This window comes from Scheffersomyces spartinae, assembly GCF_019049425.1.
Source record: "Scheffersomyces spartinae strain ARV_011 chromosome Unknown scaffold_3, whole genome shotgun sequence".
NCBI lineage: Eukaryota > Fungi > Ascomycota > Pichiomycetes > Serinales > Debaryomycetaceae > Lizanozyma > Lizanozyma spartinae.
Genome location: NW_025065050.1, coordinates 544741 through 570583, shown reverse-complemented (window position 1 = coordinate 570583; position 25843 = coordinate 544741). Strand labels below are relative to the sequence as shown.

The following is a 25843-nucleotide window of genomic DNA, read 5'->3' as shown; positions in this document are numbered from 1 at the left end:
CAAGGATTGAAAAATTTTCGCTGTAGGTTTTGCACAGGCATATAGGGACCTGCATACGCAGACACAATATGGTACTGTTTTCAGTACTGCGAACGAGGGCTGGGAACCCGCATCTTAACCAAATCTTATCACGTGAATATCCAACAGTCACATAAAGGAAATGGCCCAACGCACACAATATGAAGACGCAAATACATGCGACATTTGGTACTATTGATATGCGACATTCCTGTCATCACCAATCTGAAAAATTTTTGGCACTAGGTTAACCGAAACCAAAGGTTTTTTGTAGGTGAATCTTCTTTTACGAAGTAACCAAAGAATAGTCTGCATACTTTTGGGATTGCTTAAACGTGATTATTCTAACCTTCTATCACTACAACCATGAAATACTTAGCTGCTTACTTGTTGTTGGTCCAAGGTGGTAACGCCTCTCCTTCTGCTTCTGATATCTCTTCTCTTTTGGAGTCTGTTGGTGTTGAAGCTGAAGAATCCAGAATCTCCACCTTATTGACTGAATTGGAAGGTAAGTCCGTCGCTGAGTTGGTTGCTGAAGGTAACACCAAGTTGGCTTCCGTTCCTACCGGTGGTGCTGCTGCTTCCTCTGGTGCTGCTGCCTCTTCTGGTGCTGCTGCTGAAGCTGCTGCTGAAGAAGAAGCCGTCGAAGAAAAGGAAGAATCTGACGATGACATGGGTTTCGGTTTGTTCGATTAAGCGTGCTGAACTATATTATGAATAATATAAACAAAATTATCTGTATATTAGTTTGTCTTCAAATAGTTTAATCAACACTAGAAATATACTAATATTGTAACTATTTCCTCTGATATATTTTTGATTGTATTAATGATTCAAACTGGTGGATTTCACTTTGAATTTCCTCCCTAGTTCGAACCTCCGCTGGTTCATTATCACTCATGTCTTCATTGCTATCATATAAATAGTTGGAAGCACCTTCCGAGCCTCCTAAATCATCTCCATAGTCCAACGAAGCCCGTATGGCTCGACGAAGGTTTCTTAGATATTCCAATTTTTCTGTTTTATACAGCCACAGATCTCTCAATGCCACCAAATCATCTCGTAGTTGTTCATATCGATTAAGCACATCTGTATATTCAATCGTCGATGCCGTTTGCAAATACTCTCGCTTCGGTAGCTCATCCACAATGTTTGCAAATTCCTGAATGATATCGGCGTCAACTGCAACCCGATCGAAATCAGGTAAACTAAGTGGACCCAACGCGTTCTCAGCCTCAGCGAGTTGAGTAGATGCCAAAAGGGCATGCTCATGTTCTAATTTGCATACTTGTTCAACCACCAAATGCTTCTCCTGTGCTCTATACCTTGCGGTTACTTCTCGTCGTATATATTCATTTAGTTTGCGTTGGATCTTTATAGCGACTTTCTCAGTGATAACCCCTTCGTTCACCAACGCTTGTAGTTGCTCCAGCGACACAACATCTTCCTTTAGATGCTTGATTTGTTTCTCCACGAACAGTTGGACGTATCTGTAAGATGACGATCGGTTACTCATCATATATTGCCTATCATTTGACAACGATTAAGGCACTTGTTAGGGGTCTGTTTATATTTTTCTTTCCTTCGTTGCGCGAAAACTTTATGAGGAATGGTGTTTTGTCTCTTCATCTTTTCCAAACAATACATAAGCTGTTGACATAGGCCATGCTCCTATAGTGTACAGATTCAGATGATAATGTTGGTCGGCTTAGATAAAATGGCAAGAGGGTTATACTTCTACCACTGCTAGCTAACTAATCAAACATCTCTATAGTCTGAACTGCACTGTAGTGGACTCCATGACTGTGCTCTACTACACTGCGTACTCTATTTACGTTTATGTTTAATTCTCACCTCTTGATATCGAATGGACCAATCAAGTAATCTACAATCAAATATTCTACTTCCATCGTGTTTGATCGTCTGAATACTTAAAACCAAATGAACCACAATTGGCTGTTTTACCCCATCCAAGTATTATATGAACCACTACTCTGACTTTATAGTAAACTGAAATCATAAATCAAAAATCTGTCTGAGTTTGTAGCTGGTATTATATAGTGCAACAAAAAAGAAAGCTTTTCGATTCAAGTGTGTATATAGGTTTGAGTAATATCACCGGCTGATCTTACTACAACTCAGCTAAACGAGTTGATGCTGATAATTTATCATCCTCTTCTTATAATAAAGATTGAGTAAACGGATTTATATCAGCACAGCGTATTATGATTGATTTACTTGACATCATTGTAAATAATATTTATCTGTTTTAGAAGATATCTTTGAATCTGGGTATAGTGATCTAAAGCACTAGAAAAGATCTATATAGATTGGAGCGTTATAAAAAAAGATACCAACGGGTTTATAGGCGCTACTTAAAACGGAATAATCAATCAAATAACTGATTATCCATTAATTGTATGGCAGAATAAATAAATATGATGAATTTGCTATAGCTTATGTGGCTGCGAAATCTTTCTCAAGATGTCTTGTTGCAGAGGCACTTTCTAAAAGAGCTGCAGCTGACGTTTAAGTATTGGCCAAGGTATTATAGGATTCTTCTCACAGTATCATGGTAATTGCTTAAACTAAGTAATAAGAAAGACATGCTATAGATAAGTATTATAGCTGTGATAGAGGAAAGCTGGTGGCTGCGAAATCTCACTAGATGCAGTGTCATGCTATGCGAGAGTCTCGAAGGATATTGTTCAAGAATCGAGAGACCAATAAATTTGTTAAAGCTATTCATCCAGGATATGCTGGTGCTATTCAATTTTAAAAGACTTTAGGTTATGTCGTATGCCTTCTTTCCACTATATATGCTGGGAAAAGCACGTAAATCTGTAAAATAATGTATATAGTACTTACGGAAAGTGGAGAAAAACAATGAAAATACATCGTAGTTGAGATCCAATCTACCAGCCATATAATACCGCTGTAATTAGGGACTTGCCAGACTGAGAGTGGATAGGTCTTAAATGAGATCCTCACAAAACCAGAAGGGAGCCTAACTAACCCCTATTAGCCTTAAGTTTGAGGACACCAAAATACTTTTATATGAATTGTGCGAGATTGCACCTGAATAACCATTTGTTATCATCAACCATAACAAATAATAACTGTAGGGAGTTCTATAACGCCGCTCTTTGATCTTTCCTTTAATTATTGTGAATAGAATGTAAATTAGGTTTAACGTACTTCACAAGTAGATCGCTGCTATTAGTTGGTGGTTTCAATAAGATTCTTATTGCCAACAGATCCGGTTAAAATACTGGGTTGAGGCTCAACTATATCATACTTTGAACTTGTCCCCCCAGTGTTACCAAATCCACCACCACCAGGAGTTTGAATGATTATTCGATCTCCACTGGACACCTTAACAGTACATTTGCCATCAAGAGCTATTCTTCTATATTCACCACCATCTTCTGTCTTTCTTAACCAATAATTCTTGCCTCTTAACCCATCTTGACCTCCTAAAAGTCCAAATGGTGCCATAGATCTTCTTTCCATCAAGCAAGACACTTCAAGTCCCGTGTACTTGAATTCAATGTCTCTGATTACTCCATCACCTCCTCTATGATAACCTTTACCTCCAGAGCCAGTTCTAACGGAATATTCATGTACTATGACTGGATACCTCTTTTCAAAGAGTTCAGTATCGGTAATTCTAGTGTTTGTTGTATGGCATTGAACCACAGATTGTCCATCCCAAGTGGGTCCAGCACCTGATCCACCACAGATAGTCTCATAATACCCAAATGAAACACCATTAGCTTTATCGGTAATTCCAAAGGTAAAGTTGTTACAAGTTCCTTGAGAAGCAGCTGCTGCTTCGAATGCCTTTAACATAACATCAACAATTCTTTGGGTGGTTTCAACATTCCCTCCTACTACTGCTGCTTCTGTGGAAGGGTCAACAACTGATCCGGGCCTTGTCTTGAACTTAATAGGACGCAAACATCCATTATTCAAGGGAATATCCATTGAAATCAATGCTCGTAATACATAAAGAACCGCTGAATATAAAATGGCTCTTGGTGCATTCAAATTCCCATACATTTCATCACCAGAGCCAGTGAAATCAAATATTGCATCACCAGTCCTCTTATCAATATTTATTTCCAATGATATAGCACAGCCATTATCCAAATAATCAATGGCTTTCAACTTCTTCCCTTCAAATCTTTCAAATGTGATCTTCAAAAGGTTACGTACGGCAACTTCTGCAGTGGATTGAATGGCACTCATATACAAATTAATGACCGAGAGTCCAAACGAATCCACTAAATTCTGTAATAATCCAATACCCTTGTAGTTAGCAGAAACTTGTGCCTTTAAATCAGAAATATTGTCACTTAAGGCTCTGGTTCCACTCCCACCTGGATGCTTTGCAGGTTCATCGTAAAGCAATCTGGTGATTCCAGCTTCGTCAAAGACCCCTCCATTGGAACATAATTTGAAAGTGACTATAGCAGCACCTTCATCATAAATGGTTTTGGAGTTTGGTGGCATAGACCCAGCAGCAATAGAGCCAATGTCGGCATGATGTCCTCTAGATGCCACCCAGAATATAGGGATATTCTTCTCATCCAATACAGGAGTAATGACAGTGATATCCGGTAAATGAGAACCTCCAGCACTTGGATGATTTGTAACCAAAACATCCCCCTGTTCTAACTTCCCTTCCCACATCTCCTTTTGAGCTTTAACTGCAAAGGACATAGCACCCAAATGAATAGGAACATGAGGAGCATTGGCTACTAAATCTCCATTCCCATCAAACAAAGCACAAGAGAAATCTAATCTCTCTTTTATGTTTGTGGATATAGCCGTTTGTTGTAATGTTCTACCCATTTGTTCTGCAATAGACATAAATCTATGACCAAACACCGACAATTGAATAGGATCGACAACCTTGTCAGACAAATCTGGCTTCTTTTCATTCTCTACCTCAATTAGAACATGATTTTTCAATATGTTAGCGTTAGAGTGAGGTTCCACTAGTATAGTTAAAGTTGAATTGATAATAATAGCAGGACCTGGGATCACATTTCCTTCGTTTAATTTATCTAAATCATAAACCCGGGCATCCATCCAGTCCTTACCTTCAAAGTAAATCTTCTTAACATATAATGGATCAACAATTTCACTTGTTGTTACTTGCAATGATCTAAACTCCTCAAATGGATTTTCCTTGGTATCCTCACTGTTTTGAACAACAAGTAAGACCTGAATATCATCAACTAACACTGATCTATCAAGAACAAACCCAAACTCATTTTGATGTCGTTGAATGAACTTTTTATCCAACTTTTCAACTCCCAACGTATAGGGAATCAACAAATGGGTATCTGATCCCACATATCTCATATTCAAGAAAGCCTCAACACGAGTAGTAAACTGCGTAAGGTTCTGACTCTTGTATTCTTCAAATGCTTCTTCAGTAAGTCGATTAACTCTATCTTCAATTGTTTCCAAACTTTCTTTAGCATACACTAACGATGTTGGAGCTTGCTTTTCTATGACAATGTCAGCCAATAGTATACCATAAGCAGAGAGCACAGAAGCATATTTATGAATAGAAACATGATTAATACCCAAATTAGATGCTAATGATACTGCAAATTGAGAGCCTGAACCTCCAAAACAAGCCAAATTATTATCACCAGTACTTAATCCTTTAGCCTCAGTCAAGTTTCTAATTGGTCTAGCCATCGATTCAACAGCTACTTTAAGATACCCCATTGCTACTTCTTCAGGAGTCAATTCGATGGTAGTATTTTTCTGGTCTTTGTTAATCTGATCTGTTAATTCTTGAAACTTACGCTTAGTGGTGTCAATATCAAGAGGTTGATCATGATTAGGTCCAAAGATATTAGGAAACTCTTCAGGGCAAAGTCTTCCAAGGAAAAGGTTGGCATCAGTAACTGTAAGTGGACCACCCTTACGATAACAAGCAGGACCAGGATCAGATCCAGCAGAATCAGGTCCAACTACAAATAACCCATTCCTCCAGAAAAGAATAGACCCACCACCAGCGGCAACAGTGGATATGTCCAATTGCGGAGTTTGTAAACTGACTTCGCTAACAACAGTCTCAAAGATATGATCAAGAGTCCCAGCATATCTTGAAACATCTGTTGAAGTACCACCAGCATCAAATCCAATGGTAGCCTTTTGAGATACCAAGTCATAACAAGTCTCACCATAACCAACCATACCACCAGCTGGTCCTGATAAGATTGCCTTTAACCCCGTGAACTTGTACCAGGGACATAACCCACCATTCGATTGCATGAAAAGAAGCTTATTACCAAAGGCTTCGATTCCTCCTTCAAACCCAGAACTGAATGACCTAATGTATTCGTTGATGATGGGAGAAAGATAAGCATCAGCCACAGTGGAAGATGTTCTACTGACCATTCCAATCATAGGTTGTAACTCTGAAGATACAGACACCTGGAACCCAATTTCCCGTGCCACTTTAGCTACTTGTAGTTCATGATCAGGATAAATATACGAATGCAAAAAGGATAAGGCAATTGTTTTGATTTTGTCTTGATCCCAAATCTGTTGAAGCTTCGCCTTCACATCATTCAAATCTGGCTTCCTAATTATTCTAATTACATCTCCAGATTGAGCTTTAACCACATTGTCATCCTCGTTCTCTTTGCAAAGTTCTAACTTACTACCACCTCCTTCCGAGAACCCTTCAAGGGTGATCCGCTCGTCAACTTCAAGAACTTGCTCATAAAGATGTCCCAATTTCCGGGCAGTAAGATCAAAAATATGAGGTCTGGTTTGATTACCAATTTTTAAAACGTCACCAAACCCCTTGGTGGTAACCAAAAGTACTGGTGAACCCTTCCGTTCCAAAAGCGCATTGGTGGCAACAGTCGTACCCATACGAATACTTTCAATTGAATCTAATTTCAATTTCTCCTCCTTGGGAATTGACCTGCCATGTGCTCGTTCAAGGACCCTCCGAATTCCTTCTCTTGGAGCATCCTTATAGTTGAGTGGATCAACAGATAAAAGCTTGAAGATGTAATCTTCCTGTCCAGGGATCTCAGCTATGACATCACAGAAGGTTCCTCCTCTATCAATTGCAATCAGAATGCCTCTACTCATGATTGAACTGTGGTTGATCGTAACCCAGCACTTAATATAGTATTGCTGGAGTACTATAGTTTGTGCTTATTATCTAAAGTAGTGCGTGACCCGATAGTATGGGGTAATGTGCCCCTGTGTTTATGGTACTTTGGACTGATTTTCTTTCTACAATTATTGGACAGAAAACCCACGTATATAGTCCGGAGTTGTTTGGTGATGACTAGGAAGTAGGTAACTATAGCGGGTGTCGTTTGCTTTCTGCCAAATATACCATCAGTCCACGATTCAACTCTCAGCGGCGTTTAATTCACTATCGTACTTCCACTGCTCCAATACCTGCCTCTCATGCGCCATAGCTCAATGCAGCGTATTACATTGTGAGGAATGAGTCATTTCTTTAGTCTTGGTCCTTTTAACTTTCATATTCGCAAAATGACATGCACGGTGGTTTTACATGGTAGATCTGAAATATACGTTACCAAGACCCTAGACTGTATGTAAGTGATGTAGTATGTAATGAGCATAATTTATACGAGATATGAATACGAGACAAATACGAAAACCATAATTCTATAATGTATTACTCTACTAAATAAGTAAGTTCTAATAATTTCAGATTATCAATGAAGTTCTTTTGGTGGTCACCAATGTCCGATTGCACACAAAGTAATGACTCTTTAGATTGTGTTAAGTATGGAGAGAAAACTCACAATAAATAGTTAAACTCAATTGGCATATCTTGATCTGGCACGCAATTGAGGACCATAAATGTAGAAGAAAACAGGAATCGCAATCATGGCCACGGAAATAAAACCCAAAATACTAGAACCCCACCCAACAGGGAATCTATTGGTCTTCAAGTTATCAAACAATGGTCTACCGAATAATGGGAAACAGCCAGCAATGACACTTCTAAATAATGCATTGGAAGCAAAAGTAGAAGCCAAATATCTGTAAAACGAAGAACTCAAATAGTTGAATAAAGTCTGGAAAATAATCAATGCACCAGCTCCAAAAATACCTGCACCAATCATTGGGCCAATCCAATGCAAGTCCTTTGCAGCAGACCAACCAAAAATAAATATACCTGTAGGCAATAAGATCGAACCAATGATGGTCATGGGAATGAAAACCTCAGGAACAAACCCTTCACCCTTTAAGATTTTGACAGTGAATTTTTGATAGATATAAACCATGTAGATTAAACCGCCAATGAGAATACCGATGACAAGAGAGATATATGATGCACCAAGGGTAACCAATGGGAAACCATAAGTTTGTTGGAAAACAATTGGAAAACCCTCAAACCACAAGTACATTACAGAATAGACAAGGGAAATGTAAATGTTAATCAACATAACCACTGGTTCAATTAACGTAATTTCAAAAGGTCTCCATAAAATATCACCAATAAGTTGATTTCTATTCATTGATTTAATTTCCAATTCGCCTTCTGAAGTAATTTTGGGGTTACCAGTTAACTTTCTCAATCTTAACGCCTTTCTGTAAAGCAAAGCTTTACCATAACTTTCAGGGAGAAAGAAGGTCAAAATAAACAAGGCAGAACCAGAAAGCATTGCCATGAACCAAAAGGTCCATCTCCAATCATGCTTAACGGTTAAAACACCACCAATCAATGGACCAAATGATGGACCACAAACAGCACCCAAAGCCCAAGCACATAAACCAACCGGAAGATAAGGGAATTGAATAACATCAGCCATAGAAGCACCGCCGGTAGCCAAAGCAGGAGAAGCAAAAAACCCGGATATAAGTCTTAAAACAGACAAACTGGCAATATTTTTAGATAACGCAGTTGGTATTTGTAAGATGAAGAAAATAAATAATGTTAAAATGTAAACATAATTTCTACCCACAGCTGCATTCTCAGTAATGGGAGATAAGAACATTGGTCCAATACCGTAACCAACAACAAACATAGTTAATGGGACGATAGCCACCGTTTCTGAAACATTAAATTGTGACATAATCTCCTCAAGACCTGGGGTGTAGATAGCAGAAGCAACATATACTGAGAATGTTAAGAATCCAACAAGAGATGCAAAGATAACCTTTTGGTATGTTGGCCAATTCTGAGGGTTTTCTGGATCATCTTCACCATCCCAATCAACTATAATGAGGTCTTCCTTCTCTATACCTGAGGAACTATCATCTTGAGACTTCTCTATGTCTTCATTTTTCTCTGAATAACGATCCTCACCATCACCTTCTTTGGAGCTTTCTGTAGCTATAGGGTTAGCTTCTGGACCAGCACCCAAGTATTTTTCATCAACTACATACGACTCCAATTCCTCAGGTTGTCTAAAAAACTTCCTGCCAGATATATGGTAGACAGAGTTACCGAAAAATGAATCTCTAACAAATCTATACATTCTTGATAATGCTTGTTGAAAAAATAAAAAAAATAGTCTTGCAGCAATCGATGTTAAAAAGTATTAGTGGTGGTATTAGCCTTAAGTGATTGTGTCAAGAAGTGTATGGTTAAGATAGGCTATGTTGAACTTAAGTGAAGTGAATTGAAGAGAATTGGATTGAGCTGAATTGGAAGGAAGACTTGACGACTATATATATAATTATCATTTGTAGTCTTTTGCGATGCCATCATCTCCGTATATGTTTTTTGTAACGCGTATGCATTGGTAAGCCGAAGGCTTTGACTCACATTGTATTGTCTTACGCCATCTCTTGTATGCAACTAAGGTGCGGCTTCATTACAAATACACTTTCGCAATGTAATATGTGTAATCTTTTATATTGCCTTTTTAGGACTTAATGCCGAATTGGCCTCCGTTTTATGTATTTTCTTATTAATCATTGCCTACTTCAAAAAAGGGCTATTCGTAATACGGCGAAGGAGAATGTCAAAGAACACTTGCACTCAATCACTTGCAGATTTGGGCTGTTATCTGCGTTTAAACATCCATACTACTGAATACATGTATTCGCATGTGAGGCTTTAACCATTACTTAGTGGCGTATTACCTAGAGCTTTACGGCTTATTTTGTAGGTAACAAAGTCGGAGTTAATAGTACCGAATTGGAAAGTGATACCCGAAATTCATTTACATAAGAGTCGCGGAGAAAATGTAACTAATTCCGGGGGTCCTCAGCGTTTTCTAAGTTCCATGGACTACTATTAAGGTCAGTGCAGCTATTATTTAAAGGTGACGTTTAATTGCGCTTACAATTAAAACATTTATTATCGAATCAAACTATTCAAAGATACAGGTTTCCTCGTTTCAAGTGGATGAGAACTGCAACGTTACTAAGAACACTGTGAATTAATTCATTTTAGAATCATATCTCTCATAACTAGAAGTCATTAATCGCTGTATTTCTATAAATAATCGCTAGTGCGCATTAGATATTCTACCTTAGGGTTGCTTGTGAAGATCTATTTGATCCCTTTTACACTAGCATACCCGATCCCTCATACTACAACGATGAACCCATAGACTCCAATAACTAATGTACAGGTTTCCATTGGCTAAGCTCAGTTACAACTCATTCGGTTTAACGTTCCTACAAGGTTCAACCGATTGTAATCGCATACTTATACAATAAGTCTCAAAAAACCATCTCTTTGGACGAGCTCACAGAGCAAAGATTTCCTTTACAGGTATTAGCACATTTTTTGGGGTAGGTGTCAAGGCACGATCTAATGTGACAAGCCTAAGGTAGTGAAACACTTACAATGGTCTACGCATTAGAATCTTGTAAGCCATTTCCGCATTTCATAGAAGACAAAAAGTTAAAAGGGACTACGATCTGAAATTAGATAAAACAGGAACGTACTACATAATTGGTCAATCATACCTACGATAAAATGCTAGAAGGAGTAACATAAAACTGGAACTTTACCTAAAATATTTCTGTATGATGTTCTCTCATGGGCTTCACTCGCTTAAGTTGATCATTCGCAATTTTCGTTATTTATAACCGTATTCATATCCCAGTTCATTGTCATCAACAGAATCTCTCCTGGCATAACACTTAGCCATCATCCTTTGATTCATTGTCCACTTGAACTAACATAACATGTGTCCCGTTGAAACATGATCATGATGATTCGCACTCATTGATAATACGCTCAGTTTCGTACGGCCTCTGCCACTATCTTGTCTACGGGTATATAGTTTCTATATCACGAAGCTTCATATGACGAAGTAAAGGTTAGCACGTCATTTCTTGATTCTGGTTCGATCTCCCTGTACCAGAAAAAGAAGGCCACTTTGTAGTCGCGATTTTGTTTTTGATAACGGTTAGTGAATCAGTCCTAATAAGTTAAGGCCGTGTTAGACGTGAAAGTAACTCCGCTCACTATGTCAGCTACGTCGACGGAATTGCCCCACAGTTCTCCAACGTCTCCCTTTGGCGGATATAAACCTCCAACAAACACTCGAGTGGCCAGATACCAAATAGCCATCTCGTTACTTCTTGGGCTGTTTGCTATTGTGTGTTTCTCCATACTCAGAAAGACATATCCCAAACTATACAACAATCAGAACCAGAGCGTCTCAATTGGGAACCAGAAGAGCATATTAGGATGGATCACCAGCGTGCTTCGAATACGTGATGACCAGGTGTTGCAACACTCGGGTCTCGACTCATATGTCTTTCTACGGTTTTTCAAGATGGCAATCTACATGCTACTCACGTGTTTGATGTTTGCCGTAACCATTATCTCGCCCTTAAGATATAAACTAACCGGTAGATTCGATGGAGACGGTGGCGATGATGATAACAACAATAATGATTCTAATTTCGATGATCCCTTGATCTTGGCCTTGTACACTGGATTCACATACATATTCACATTTGTGATTCTTAAATGGTTGATGAATTTCACCCAAGATATAATACGAGTGCGTCAAGATTATTTGGGAAACCAAAACTCTATCACTGATAGAACCGTAAAGCTAACGGGGATCCCTCCTGTTCTTCGAGACGAGATCAATCTTAAACGGAATATCGATAATTTGAACATTGGTGAACTTGAAAGTGTGGTGATCGTTAGAGAATGGAACGACCTCAACAACTTGTACAGATTAAGAGAGAAAATAAAAAAGAAGTTAGAATCTTATTGGGTCATGTATTTTGATAAAAATGATCTAGATATTCAAGATTTGCTTCAACGAAATATCTCGACCGAATCAACAATGATGTCGACTGATGAATTGATCCGTTTGGAAGATTCAAGTCATGTTTGGGACGATCCAAATTCCGATACGGCTTCCACCACAGCGTCGTTGGCCACAGTGGCAGAAGCAACAGCAGCGGAACTGAGCCCAAACGATGGTGGCCATCAATATCGTCCTAAAATACATAAAGGACTATTCGGTTTATTTGGACCCCCAGTTGATGCTATAAACTATTATTCAGATCAATTGAGTGTGGTGGACAAAGAAATCTTAAAAGCCAGAACCAGAACGTACAATCCAACTTCAACTGCTTTCATAACTATGGCAACAGTGGCACAAGCTCAGATGCTTGGACAAACGGTTCTCGATCCCAAAGTAGACCATTTGATAACTACTTTGGCCCCAGCACCTCATGATATCATTTGGGAGAATTTATGTCTCACCAGAAAGGAACGGAGATACCGGTCAATTGCCGTAACTGCCTTCATTGGATTTATCAGTGTAGTCATGATTTATCCGGTCAGATACATTGCTAGCATGTTAAATTTGAAGACCATTTCCAAGTTATGGCCTCAATTAGGTCATTTCCTTAAATCACATAAATGGGCTGCCAATGTCGTGGTCGGGCTTTTACCAACTTATTTGTTCACTCTTTTAAACATCATAGTACCCTTCTTTTACGTTTGGATATCGTCAAAACAAGGGTTTACTTCACATGGAGGTGAAGAATTGGCTTCTGTTTCCAAGAACTTCTTTTATATCTTTGTCAACTTATTCTTGGTGTTTACGGTTTTCGGTACATTGGAAGATACCACCACCACGAAAATTGCCTATGATTTGGCTAAGCTGTTAAAGGACTTGTCGTTGTTTTATGTGGATTTGATTGTTTTGCAAGGTCTTGGAATGTTCCCCTATAAGTTGTTATTATTAGGGAACCTAATGCAATTTCAAGTAAGACAATTATTCTATTGCAAAACTCCAAGAGATTATATTAATCTCTATGAAACTCCAGTGTTCAATTTTGGGTTACAACTACCACAACCAATCTTGATTTTGATTATAACCATCACCTATTCCATCATGTCTACACGGATCCTAACAGCAGGACTCCTTTACTTCATCATGGGGTATCTTGTGTACAAGTATCAGCTCATGTATGCGTGTGTTCATCCTCCTCATTCCACGGGGAAAGTATGGTCTATAATCTTTAGAAGAATCATTTTAGGGTTATGCATTTTCCAATTGACTATGGTTGGAGTGTTGGTACTTCTTTCTGCATACAAAACTGCTTGTTTCATAGCACCGTTGCCATTGATAGTATTCATGGTTTGGCACAATTATGAGCAGAAATACATCCCTTTGGTCAGTTACATTGCACTTAGATCCATCAGCAATGAAGAGGTCATTGAGCCGCAGATGAGTGCACCGGTTACAGTTGATGAACTGCGGGAAAGAAACACTACCTATCAATACCCCTGTTTGGTCGCACCATTGGATGGACCTGTTATTGGGTTTACTGGACCGGACGAAAGCGAGATCCTTGTGTGGGATAACGAGACTCATCAAGTGAGCATACTCAACAAGTATCTCGATTGAGTAAGCCAGTCAGCCATTTCATCGGAGACAAAGTCTGCAATTGAAAGATGATGATTATGAGAAAAAATAGAGATACATAAGATCATCGCCAACTTGCTGACAACAAAGCTTACACTAACAGCGAACAAGATGATCAACCCAATGGTTATATACGAATAGGGCTTTCTGGAAGTAGAAGATCTAGTAGATATTCTTATTGCGTCTACCGTGTTCAACAATCCCACAAAAGTAATAACGGTATTCGAAACACTTGTTTGATCATAGGGCCAGATTAACATCAAGATGGGGAGTAATCGTATACTACTGGAGATAAGCACTATCGTAAGCAATACACATGTATTATAACCAAATTGGTGTTGCTTAGGTAAGCTTTTGTTGCCGTCTGCCCCCCACCCAAGACCCCCACGAAGCACCAACTGAATGATGAAATGGAACAGAAACTGTTGACACACTTGTTTGAAGATAAATGTCGCGTACTGGAAGTGTGGCCGTTCCTCCAACAAATATTTCATCAACAATGAGTGGTGGCTCTTTTTCTCTTCATAGGCCCATGTCAAATATACTTCAAAAAGGATCACCATCAACACTATTCTGATGATCTGCTTATATCGCTTCCACCAGCTGATCTTTGATTGGCCCTTATCGTAGAACAACGCTGATTCCACAGCGTTGTATGTCACATGACGATACGCCTGAGCCTTCAAAAGCATGATATCAAGAAAGATAAGCACATTGTCGTATTCAATGTATTTATCCACCACACTGCCGCATTGGGAACATAGCGTTAGCTTAATAAAGTCACTCTTTAATTTGGAATACGTGCTGTCCACATCACAATTGGTGCATTCAATGCATATCATTGATCAGAGAAGAAAACTATCATAGGAACAGCTATTTTCATTACTTAAGTTTGATCTCAATATTTTAGTGTACTATTATCAAAATCAAATTACATTGATGGTGTGCGCCATCAAACTACTTTTAACCATTCTATTAGTCGTAAACCCAAATATAACCTATTTATAATAAACCCGTTCGTCTAGCAAAGTGCTGATGGAGGTGCCAAATCTGGAATATGCCCAAGTTCAAATCTGTTGGCTTCAAATGCCTTAATAGCTTCAGGTGCATAGTGTTTATATTCGTCTGTATCCACAGAAGGCACACTGTTCCCACTAATACTATTATTAGCATTATTATTGTTATTGCTACTACCAAAGGATGTCGTCGTACTTCCAAATATGCCTCCGGATTGAGGGTTCTGTGATGCAGTTCCAAAAGGTGAAGCATTGCTGGTGGTTGTAGCACCAAATCCTCCAAATGATGAGCCTTTAGTATCATTATTAGTATTGCTTGTCGTGCCAAAGGGAGAACTATTTGATTGGGATTTTCCAAAGGGATTTGATGTTAATGTAGCTGTAGTTCCAAAGGGGTTCGCATTCGTGGTGGTGGAAGTACCAAAAGCTGACCCACCACCTCCAGTTGATGATCCAAATGGTGAAAAAGTCGAAGTAGATCCAAACCCAGATGATCCAAATCCAGATGGGGCATTTGCAAAAGCACCGAATGGTGAAGCATTAGTCGTAGTGGAAGCAGAATTGCCAAATGGCGAAGCGATAGCGGTGGCAGCAGAATTGCCGAATGCTGAATTAGTAGTAGTCGTAGCATTACCGGTTGTAGTTGATCCAAACGCTGAGTTACCAAAAGGATTCCCTTGATCTGGCTTGCTATTCAAACTACCAAATGGTGATGCATTAGATGCCCCATTGGGTTGTTTTATTTGAGAACCAAACGCGCCTCCTGAACCTCCTCCAAATGGATTTGAAGAAGCGGTGGAAGATCCAAATCCAGAGTTTCCAAAACCAGAAGTTGTTGCACCACCAAACCCACTATTTGAATGTGTAGAGTTATTAGCACCAAAAGCAGAAGCCCCAAACGCAGATGATTTCGATGTTGTACCGAATCCTGAGGATCCAAATCCAGAACTTCCAAATGCCGATGAGCCAAACCCTGAAGATCCAAAAGCTGAACCTCCTCCTCCTCCAGTGTTTCCAAATCCACTGGTTCCAAATCCTGAATTATTCATATTCTTATTTATTCCTTCTTCTAGTGTTTGGTTAATAAATGGTCTCGGTACAATATTAGAAGTGGCTGCCTTCTGTTGATAATGAACGGCTGTGGGTACTTTGTTGCTAAGCTGGTTAATGCAAAAATCCATGTCTCGTTTCCTGGCTTCCAACACCTTCAAATAGTTCTCCAATGTATTGTTAGCTTTGGCTTGTTCATACTCTAATCGTTGTTCTTCATATGAAAGATCTCGTCCAGTAATCAAATTATTGGTAGCAAATAATCCTAAACCAAATGATGAAAGAACAGGTGCACTTTGGATTCCTCCACTTTTATATAATGCAATTTCTTCTTGAAGTTGTTTCTCTAGTACTTCCCTGTTCCTCATAGATGCAAAATCTTGGACGGAGTTGATTCCGGATTGAGTAGAACTTCCATTTGATGAATACCCATTCAGGAAGTTATTACTCCTATAATTATTGGAGTATCCATTATTACTATTATTATTATTCCCAAAGCCATTATCCTTGACATGAGCAAACTTACACGAGTTTCCAAACTTGCAATTCCCTTGCTGAAAGAACTTACATACTTTCTGTTGTGTCTGTTGCTGTTGTGACTGATACTGATTATTTGACCCGTACAGACGATACATGTCAAGCACACGCAATCAAGAAAGTGTCCTTCCAGATCCTTTAAGTGCTCAACTCTCCACTGCCAATGTATTTTTTTTTCTGCTTCAATGAATATCAAATTAGTCGTGTGCACATCAATACAAACAGTATCATGGTTGCACAGTAAAGGTTTGAGGGTTGACGTTTACATGGCTGGAGTTGTAGTGCTAGCTTGTGTGGTGGTAAGATCTCGACAACGACGACACGAATCATTTAGTAAAGGGAGTTTCGAATTTGTAGTAGCGTAGGCTCTTTTGTAGAGGGTGACGAATTCTGTTAGAACATCCTGTTTAGTCTTAGAACCAGAAACAATCATGGATAGGTTGACCTCTAGATCTTTTCGAAGGAATGGCTTACTAAGTGAAATATCATCAAATTCCATGCTATCAAATCCATCAATTAGTCCCATTCCTAGCCATGAAGGTACAAGTACTTCAGGTCCACCTCTTCCAACTTTTGTCTTTGAGACGTACTGTCGGTCAATTATTTTTGTAATGTGCTCTGCAATAGTAGCGTCCGTTCCAATCCCATTAGCATCCATTAATAGAATCAACTCGGCTTCAGTCATGTACTGAGGCGGGGATGTTTTGCCTTCAAAGATTCCATGTTTGAAAGGTTTGATCAATTCTCCATTCTCAAATTGGGGTAATTGTTTGGAAGACTCCCATTTTTGATACTTGTAAACCTCCAAATAATTGAGTTCCTTCACCATGACCCCCTCTGCCACAAACTTCTCATGACCCCATTCAAAAGTAGCCTTTGTTTGTTCACCTTTAGCATCTCGAGAACACGAAGCAAGGAACCTTCTAACCACGTATTCGTAAACATTCCTTTGGTTAGAATCTCGTAGAACATCAGTGGAAACAAACACCACTGGATGAATAGGAGGATGAGCTTGATCATTGTTTTTACCTGCTCTAGGGCGGTCAAACTTACCATCATTCAATAACTCCAGAGCATAAGAACCCCAAATAGGTGATTGAGTTTGATTTTGAATTAAGCTGTGCAAATCCATGGCATCAGGGAATACATCTGTTTCCGTTCTAGGATACAGTAGCCAACCACTTTGGTATAACTTTTCTGCAGCATCTAACGTTGCCTTTGCACTCATCTTAAAGTAGACGGAACAGTCCTTTTGCAATATGACAGTTGTCAATGGCAAAGGTTTCCATTTGGAAGTTGGTCGGGGATGAGACATTTGGACCTTACCACCTTGGGGAAATCGAGCTAAAAGGTCACTATACACCAAAGTCGGGAACAATCGGTCAAATATATTACCTCTTGTCCAATGAAAATCGGCCATTTGATCATTTTTCTTCAAAGTAACTTTGATATACCAAAACTGCTCAGGAACAAAACTCTTGACACGTTTATACCTATCGACTATAAACCCCAATGTAGGAAATTGACATGTACCATAAGATATCAACGTTTTGGGTTCAATGACTCGAGAGCTTCCCAATGACCGTGAAAGTAGTCTTGTGAAACTCAGACCTACTCGAAGGTCAATTTCTTGTCTACATGCAACAGCATCAACAGCTTTCATATTCAAACTGATGGGGTTATTAGCCGCATGAATGACATGGTTCCGTTCCAAATGACTAAATTGACTTCGGAAAACTGACGTCTCGATTTGGATCCGGGGGTTACCCTCTTGAGCAGCTTTAACTATCTCCCACCCAATGTATTCACCTTCTCTATCACAATCTGTCCAGATCATGAGTATGGTGGCGAAACGCGCTTCTTGTTTGATGTTATTGTATATGTCCTTCTTATCATTGGGGACAACCTCGGTGATAGGAGCTTCAAATAGTCTTCCCGGAGTTACCTTATCCCATCCATAGTTACTAGGGAAGTCTATCAGTAACAAATGACCTGAAACTGAGGTCATCACCACTTGCGCATAACCCCATTGACCAAAGTTATAGGTGAATTCAAAGTTCTTATTATACTTTGATTTCCCATTCCGTGTACGGAAACTGCCTCCACTAAGCACTCCGGATACCTGACGTGCTATTGTAGGCTTCTCCGCCACACATAGTACCCGTACATTACTCATGGCAACAACAGAGAGTAGTTCGCGTTAAATTGTATAGTAAACTACTACACTATTTTATGGCTATTACAGACACTCACTCTTATAAACACACACTATATTAAACAATACACAATGAAAGAAAATAACTATATAAGACTAAACTTGCACACACCAAGTTTACTAACAATATTTTTTTCAATCTAGTTTAAACCTTGTCAGCTAATTCTTCCAACAAGTTGAAGTTTCTTTGTTCAATAGAACCGTTACCAGGTAATCTGGAACCACCCATCAAGTACTCATCAACAACACGAGCACATTGTCTACCTTCTTGAATACCCCAGACAACCAATGATTGACCTCTTCTACAGTCACCAGCAGCAAAGAATTTGTCGTTGATTCTGTATGAAGCAGGATCAGTGGTTGCTATGGTACCTCTCTTGGTCTTTTCAATACCCAAGTTGTCTGAATCTGGTCCAATGAAACCCATAGATAAAAGAACAACATCGGCAGGGAAGAATTCTTCAGAGTTTGGAACTTCAGCCATTTGCCAAGCTCCAGAGTCAGAACGTTTCCATTCAACTCTAACAGTCTTAATACCTTTAACGTTACCTTCACCGTCATCAACAAACTCCTTAGACAAAATAGAATATTCTCTAGGGTCATTACCATAGTGCGCAGCAACTTCAGTATGACCATAATCAACTCTAAAGACTCTTGGCCACTGTGGCCATGGGTTATCCTTAGGTCTAGATGCTGGTGGGTGAGGTAATAATTCGAAATTTGTAACAGACTTGGCTCCATGTCTGGTAGAAGTACCCAAACAATCGTTACCGGTGTCACCACCACCAATAACAACAACATGTTTACCTTCCAAAGTCTTTCTAATGTTTTCCAATTGATCATCCAACAAAGCCTTGGTGTTGGAATGTAACAATTCCATAGCATAGTGAACATTCTTTAATGAACGACCAGGAATCTTCAAATCTCTTGGAATAGTAGAACCAACAGCAAAAACAACAGCATCGTTTTCAGCTTCTAATTCATCAACGGTAATATCTTCACCAATAGTAGTGTTGACGATGAATTCAATACCTTCAGCTGCCAACAAATCAGTTCTTCTCTTAACGATACCCTTGTCCAACTTCATGTTAGGAATACCGTACATTAACAAACCACCGGGTCTGTCAGATCTTTCGTAAACAGTCACAGAGTGACCAGCTCTGTTCAATTGATCAGCAGCTGCCAACCCGGATGGACCAGAACCAATAACAACAACCTTCTTACCAGTTCTGTGGGTTGGTGGGGTAGGCTTAATCCAACCCATTTCGAAACCATGATCAATAATAGCACATTCAACAGATTTGATGTTAACTGGGTCTTCATTGATACCCAAAACACAAGCTCCATTACATGGAGCAGGACAAATTCTACCAGTGAATTCTGGGAAATTGTTGGTCATCATTAATCTTTGCAAGGCATCATACCATCTGTCTTGGAAAACCAATTCATTCCATTTTGGAATAACGTTAGAAATAGGACAACCGGTATCTGAGGTACAGAATGGAACACCACAATCCATACATCTAGCAGTTTCATATTTCAATTCCTCCTTGGTTAATCTAGAAGTCATTTCCTTCCAGTCCTTGGTTCTTTCCTTGGCAGATCTGTACTTTTCATTTCTTCTCTTGTACTTCATGAAACCCTTAAGTTTGTCCAACTTGACAACAGCCTTTGTTTCAGTTTCAGTGTCCTTGATAGTGTCTTCCAAATCCAAAACCTTTGGTTCTTGGGCAGCAGCCTTGTGAACATGTCCCTTCTTGATCTTAGCAACTTCACCGTTGGTGACATCAGCTTCAGGGTCTTCCTTGATGGATTTCAAAAAGAGATTCAATTCGTTCTTCTTAGCTTCAGCCAACTTTTGCTTTTCCTTCTCCAACACCTTCTTATAGTCATGAGGCAAGACCTTAACAAATCTTGGTAAGATTCTGTTGAAATCATTCAAGACGGTATCAGCAACAACGGAACCGGTGTAGTGTCTGTGATCTTCAATCAAGTTTCTCAAGAAAGCAATTTCTGTAGGTTCAGTAACTTGAGATAATTCAACAGTTTGAGTGTTACACTTCTCAGTAAAGTCTTGAGCAATGTCCAAAACATAGGCAATACCACCACACATACCAGCAGCAAAGTTTCTACCAGTTGAACCCAAAACAACCACACGACCACCAGACATGTATTCACACCCGTGGTCACCAGTACCTTCAACGACAATGGTGGCACCAGAGTTTCTGACTGAGAATCTTTCGGCAGCAACACCTCTAATGAAGGCCGTACCAGAAGTAGCACCAAAGAACGCAGTGTTACCAGCAATGATTTGGTCTTCAGCGTTGAATTTGGATTCCTTTGGAGGGTAGACAACAATTCTACCACCAGATAAACCCTTACCAATGTAATCATTGGCATCACCTTCTAATTCCAATGTAATACCTGGGGCAAGGAAGGCACCGAAGGATTGACCAGCAGAACCCTTAGCATTCACATGGATAGTGTCATGAGGCAAACCAGCTTCACCAAAAGTCTTAGAAACTCTGTAAGACAAAGTAGTACCAAGAGAACGATCAGTGTTAACAACGTGACAGTCAATGGTAACTGGCAAACCTTTTGATAAAGTTAATTCGGCTTCATCAATCAACTTGTTATCTAATCTAACATGCAATTTGTGATCTTGCTTTCTGACACAGTGAGTAGCAACACCAGGTCTAATGGTGTGGGCAGGAGTCAAAATTGGAGATAAGTCAATGTTAGCATTCTTGGTGTTTCTCAAATCTTCACGAACCTTCAATCTTTCAGTCTTACCCACCATTTCGTTGATAGTTCTGAAACCTAACTTGGCCATAAAAGTTCTCAATTCATTGGAAACATAGTAGAAGAAGTTAATAACGTGTTCAGGAGTACCCAAGAATTTCTTTCTCAATTCTGGGTCTTGAGTTGCAATACCAACAGGGCAAGTGTTCAAATGACACTTTCTCATCATAATACAACCCATGGCGATTAAAGGAGTGGTAGCAAAACCCCACTCTTCAGCACCAAGTAAACATGCAATAGCAACATCTCTACCGGTCTTGATTTGACCATCAGTTTGCAAAATAACACGGCCTCTCAAATCGTTCAAAACCAAGGTTTGATGAGATTCAGCAAGACCCAATTCCCATGGCAAACCAGCGTGCTTAATGGAAGTCCACTTAGCAGCACCAGTACCACCGTCACCACCAGAAACCAAGATATTTTCGGAACCGGCCTTGGCAACACCGGCAGCAACAATACCAACACCAACTTCAGAGACCAACTTAACGGAAGTTCTAGCTCTAGGGTTAGCACACTTCAAATCGTAAAGCAATTGCTTCAAATCTTCAATGGAATAAATATCATGATGAGGAGGTGGGGAAATCAAACCAACACCTGGTGTGGAGTGTCTAGTCTTACCAATTTGTTCAGAAACCTTGTGACCTGGCAATTCACCACCTTCACCAGGCTTAGCACCTTGAGCCATCTTAATTTGCAACTCATCGGCATCAGCAAGGTAGTAAGAGGTCACACCGAATCTACCAGAGGCAATTTGCTTGATGGCAGATCTCATGGTATCACCGTTTTCACTAATAAGTGATCTGGCAGAATCTTCACCACCTTCACCAGTGTTAGACTTACCACCAATACGGTTCATAGCAACAGCAATAGTTGAGTGAGCTTCCATAGAAATGGAACCATAAGACATGGCACCAGTGAAGAAACGACGGACAATTTCGGTCCATGGTTCGACTTGATCCAATGGAACAGGAGTACAATCTGAATAGTCAAAGTCCAATAAACCCCGCAAAGTACAGTTCTTAATCGCATCATATTCCTTCTTGGAGTAAGCTTCATAAGCCTTTTCATTCTTGTTTCTAACTGCATCTTGCATAGAAGCAATTGCAGCAGGTTCATTAACATGAGCATCACCACCATCTCTCCAGTGATATTCACCAGTTTCTGGCAATGCAACAGGCTTGATGGTGTCTCTTGATGGGTAACCTCTTTCATGAAATGAGAAAGCATCTTGAGCAATGTATTCAAATGTTACACCCTTAATTCTAGAGGCAGTACCAGCAAAACACTTGTCAATAACAGAGTTATCAATACCTAAAGCTTCAAAAATTTGAGCACCCTTGTAGGAAGCCAAAGTAGAAATACCCATCTTAGACATAACCTTTAAGATACCTGCATCAACTGCAATTTTATAGTTCTTGATTATCTTTTCGTCAGTCAATTCTTCCTTCTTCAAAAGGTTTTCACGCTTCATACGCAACAAAGTTTCAAGGGCCAAGTAAGGGTTAAAACCATCAGCACCATATCCAACCAAACAACAAGCATGGTGGACTTCTCTAGCTTCAGCGGTTTCAACAATAATTGCAACCTTGGCTCTTTGCTTTTGTCTAACCAAGTGGTGGTGGACAGCACCAGTAGCCAACAAGGCACTGATTGGGACTCTGTCAGCGGAGGTCAAACGATCAGAAAGAATGATAACTTGATGGTCATCGGCAATGGCCTTAGAAGCACCTTCGCAAATTCTGTCAATAGTATCAATGTAACCTTGAATACCAGCAGATTTAGGGAAAGTGATATCAATGTTAGCAACAGACCATTTAGGGTAAACCTTTTCAATGTTCTTAATAGCAACCAATTCAGCACTAGACAAAACTGGGGACTTTAAGAGCAAACGATTACATTGGTCAGGCTTCATTTCCAAAAGGTTACCTTGAGGACCAACATAGCATTCCAAACTCATAACAATTTCCTCTCTGATAGGATCAATTGGAGGGTTGGTAACTTGAGCAAACAATTGCTTGAAGTATTCATATAACAATTTGGGTTGTTGAGAAATGCAAGCCAAAGCATTGTCGTTACCCATTGAACCCAAAGCTTCTTTAGCTTCGGCCATTGGACCCAAGATGGTCAGGATTTGTTCATGAGAGTAACCAAATGCAACCAATCTAGAGTCTGTTTGAACAGTAGTATCGGTCAAAGTCAATTCCTCGGAAATAGCACTCAAATCCAATTCTTGACGAGCAACCAACTTGGAAGTCAAATCTTCCATAGAGATCATGTTGGCCAAGACCCAACTCTTAAAGTCAAATCTGGATGCAACATTTTGCTTCAATTCTCTGTCGTCAACAATTCTTCCTTCCTTAGTGTCGACTAAAAGCATTCTACCTGGTTGCAATCTACCTTTGGTCAACACGGTTTCTGGAGCAACATCAATGACACCAACTTCAGAAGCACAAATGATATGGTCGTCATCAGTAACATAGTAACGACATGGTCTCAAACCGTTTCTGTCCAAGTTAGCACCACAGTATCTACCATCTGCAAAAGTGAACAAAGCTGGACCATCCCATGGTTCCATCAAACAAGCAGCCCATTCGTAAAAAGCCTTCTTCTTGGGGTCAATCAACTTGTCGTTTTGCCAAGCTTCAGGAATCATAATCATGACAGCTTCTGGTAAAGAAAGAACACCGTTAATGACAAGTAATTCCAACACGTTATCAAAAGCAGCAGAATCAGAACCACCTTCTTCAATAATGGGGTACAACTTTTCTAATTCTTCACCAAACAAGTTGGAAGACATAACACCTTCTCTAGCACGCATCCAGTTCTTGTTACCTCTCAAAGTGTTAATTTCACCATTGTGAGCTGCCCATCTCATTGGTTGGGCTCTGTCCCAAGAGGGGAAAGTGTTGGTGGAAAAACGAGAGTGGACCAAAGCAAAATGAGCTTCATAATCGACATTCATCAAATCGTGATAGTAACTATACACTTGGTTTGGGGCCAATTGACCCTTGTATACAATAGTTCTGTTAGAAAGTGAACAAACATAGAACCAGTTGTGCAATCCAATGGAGTGAGAAGAAGATTTACGCAAAAGGAATAACTTCTTTTCAAAATCAGCTTGGTATTTGGATTCCCAAGTCTTGGTGTCAATTTCAGAGCCTATTGTTTCAGCCAAAACAACCAATGGTTGTAAAATGTAGGGTTCTCTTGATAAAGAGGCAGGACCTAAGATAGTACTATCATGAGGGACTCTTCTCCATCCCATGACCTTAAGGCCCAAAGAAGCAGCGATTTGTTCAAAAGTTTTCTGGGATTTTTCAAAGACTGCATCATCCTTCTTGAAAAAGATGTTACCAGTACCGTATTGACCATTTGGAGGTAAATCAATGTTGCAATGGTACTTGAATTCCTTTTGCAAGAACTTGTGAGGCATGGCACTCAAAAGACCAGCACCATCACCATCCTTAGGGTTCAATTCACCACCTCTGTGTGTCATATTACAAAGAAGACTCTTAGCATCCAGAACAATCTTGTGGGAAGATTTACCCTTGATGTGACAGGTGAAACCGACACCACAGGCATCCTTCTCGTAATCAGGGTTGTATAACCCTTTGGCCACAGGCATGGAGTGAGCCCAAGATTTGTTTTCTGGCACTTCATCGTACGAGTACACTTTGGTCTCTTTAAATTGTTCTTCTTCCACGTAGGAGGCCATTTTACGTTTATTGGATCAGTAGTTGTAGTAGTAGTAGTAGTAGTTTAGTAAAATAGAATAAAGTAAAGTACAAATATCGGATATGCCGAGGTTCCAGATATATATATATGCGTGTGTGTGTGTGTGTGTGTGTGCTATGTATATATGTCTGTTACAGCGGTAGGATCCTGATCCAGAGCCGAAGTTGCAGAAAGTGTGTGGAAGAGATGGAGAGAAATTGCAAATATTTTATTTGCCCAGGGGAGATTTGGATCGGTATAAATAGTGGGCGAAAAATGCGGGTGAAGGGTGAAAAGTTTGTTATCTCAGCTAAGACAATAAGGTGCCTGTCAAAAAGAAAAAGTATGATTGGAGCTATTACAGAAAATGTTAGAGCATATAATTAAGTCCATAACAGTCATAGACTGCTGCCTGTAGTAAGAGAGTATTATTACAGTAATTACTGGTATGATTAGTTGAAAAATAGTAACCCGATCTGAACATGTTGTCTATGTTTAATTCTTCTTTAGATCACAATAAACTGATTGTGTTGCATAGCAGTTAGTTTGTACCAGGTAATACTAACAGTTATTAGATCAATTGCTATAACCTTTACTAT

At 39.6% G+C, this 25843-nt stretch overlaps 8 protein-coding genes across 8 annotated transcripts; 2 read left to right on the top strand and 6 right to left on the bottom strand.

Annotated features, from left to right (window-relative positions):
• Positions 1–384: 384 nt before the first annotated feature.
• Positions 385–714, top strand: RPP2B (ribosomal protein P2; the record flags this gene model as incomplete). Its single annotated transcript, XM_043194127.1, has 1 exon — positions 385–714. The coding sequence occupies one exon, from the start codon at positions 385–387 to the stop codon at positions 712–714; it is 330 nt and encodes a 109-aa protein (XP_043051179.1).
• Positions 715–814: 100 nt separating this feature from the next.
• KQ657_003400 (uncharacterized protein) lies at positions 815–1534 on the bottom strand (the record flags this gene model as incomplete). The annotated part of the gene is made up of 1 exon (XM_043194126.1): positions 815–1534. The coding sequence occupies one exon, from the start codon at positions 1532–1534 to the stop codon at positions 815–817; it is 720 nt and encodes a 239-aa protein (XP_043051178.1).
• A 1703-nt stretch (positions 1535–3237) lies between these two features.
• On the bottom strand, positions 3238–7152 carry HYU1 (5-oxoprolinase; the record flags this gene model as incomplete). Its single annotated transcript, XM_043194125.1, has 1 exon — positions 3238–7152. One exon carries the CDS (start codon positions 7150–7152, stop codon positions 3238–3240), a length of 3915 nt encoding a protein of 1304 aa, XP_043051177.1.
• Positions 7153–7859: 707 nt separating this feature from the next.
• KQ657_003398 (MFS transporter) lies at positions 7860–9527 on the bottom strand (the record flags this gene model as incomplete). Its single annotated transcript, XM_043194124.1, has 1 exon — positions 7860–9527. One exon carries the CDS (start codon positions 9525–9527, stop codon positions 7860–7862), a length of 1668 nt encoding a protein of 555 aa, XP_043051176.1.
• Positions 9528–11477: 1950 nt separating this feature from the next.
• KQ657_003397 (uncharacterized protein) lies at positions 11478–13892 on the top strand (the record flags this gene model as incomplete). The annotated part of the gene is made up of 1 exon (XM_043194123.1): positions 11478–13892. One exon carries the CDS (start codon positions 11478–11480, stop codon positions 13890–13892), a length of 2415 nt encoding a protein of 804 aa, XP_043051175.1.
• Positions 13893–14931: 1039 nt separating this feature from the next.
• Positions 14932–16744, bottom strand: KQ657_003396 (FG-nucleoporin; the record flags this gene model as incomplete). Its single annotated transcript, XM_043194122.1, has 2 exons — positions 14932–16426; positions 16737–16744. 2 exons carry the CDS (start codon positions 16742–16744, stop codon positions 14932–14934), a joined length of 1503 nt encoding a protein of 500 aa, XP_043051174.1.
• Positions 16745–16775: 31 nt separating this feature from the next.
• On the bottom strand, positions 16776–18689 carry TOP3 (DNA topoisomerase 3; the record flags this gene model as incomplete). The annotated part of the gene is made up of 1 exon (XM_043194121.1): positions 16776–18689. One exon carries the CDS (start codon positions 18687–18689, stop codon positions 16776–16778), a length of 1914 nt encoding a protein of 637 aa, XP_043051173.1.
• A 184-nt stretch (positions 18690–18873) lies between these two features.
• GLT1 (glutamate synthase (NADH)) lies at positions 18874–25245 on the bottom strand (the record flags this gene model as incomplete). The annotated part of the gene is made up of 1 exon (XM_043194120.1): positions 18874–25245. One exon carries the CDS (start codon positions 25243–25245, stop codon positions 18874–18876), a length of 6372 nt encoding a protein of 2123 aa, XP_043051172.1.
• Between the last annotated feature and the right edge of the window lie 598 nt (positions 25246–25843).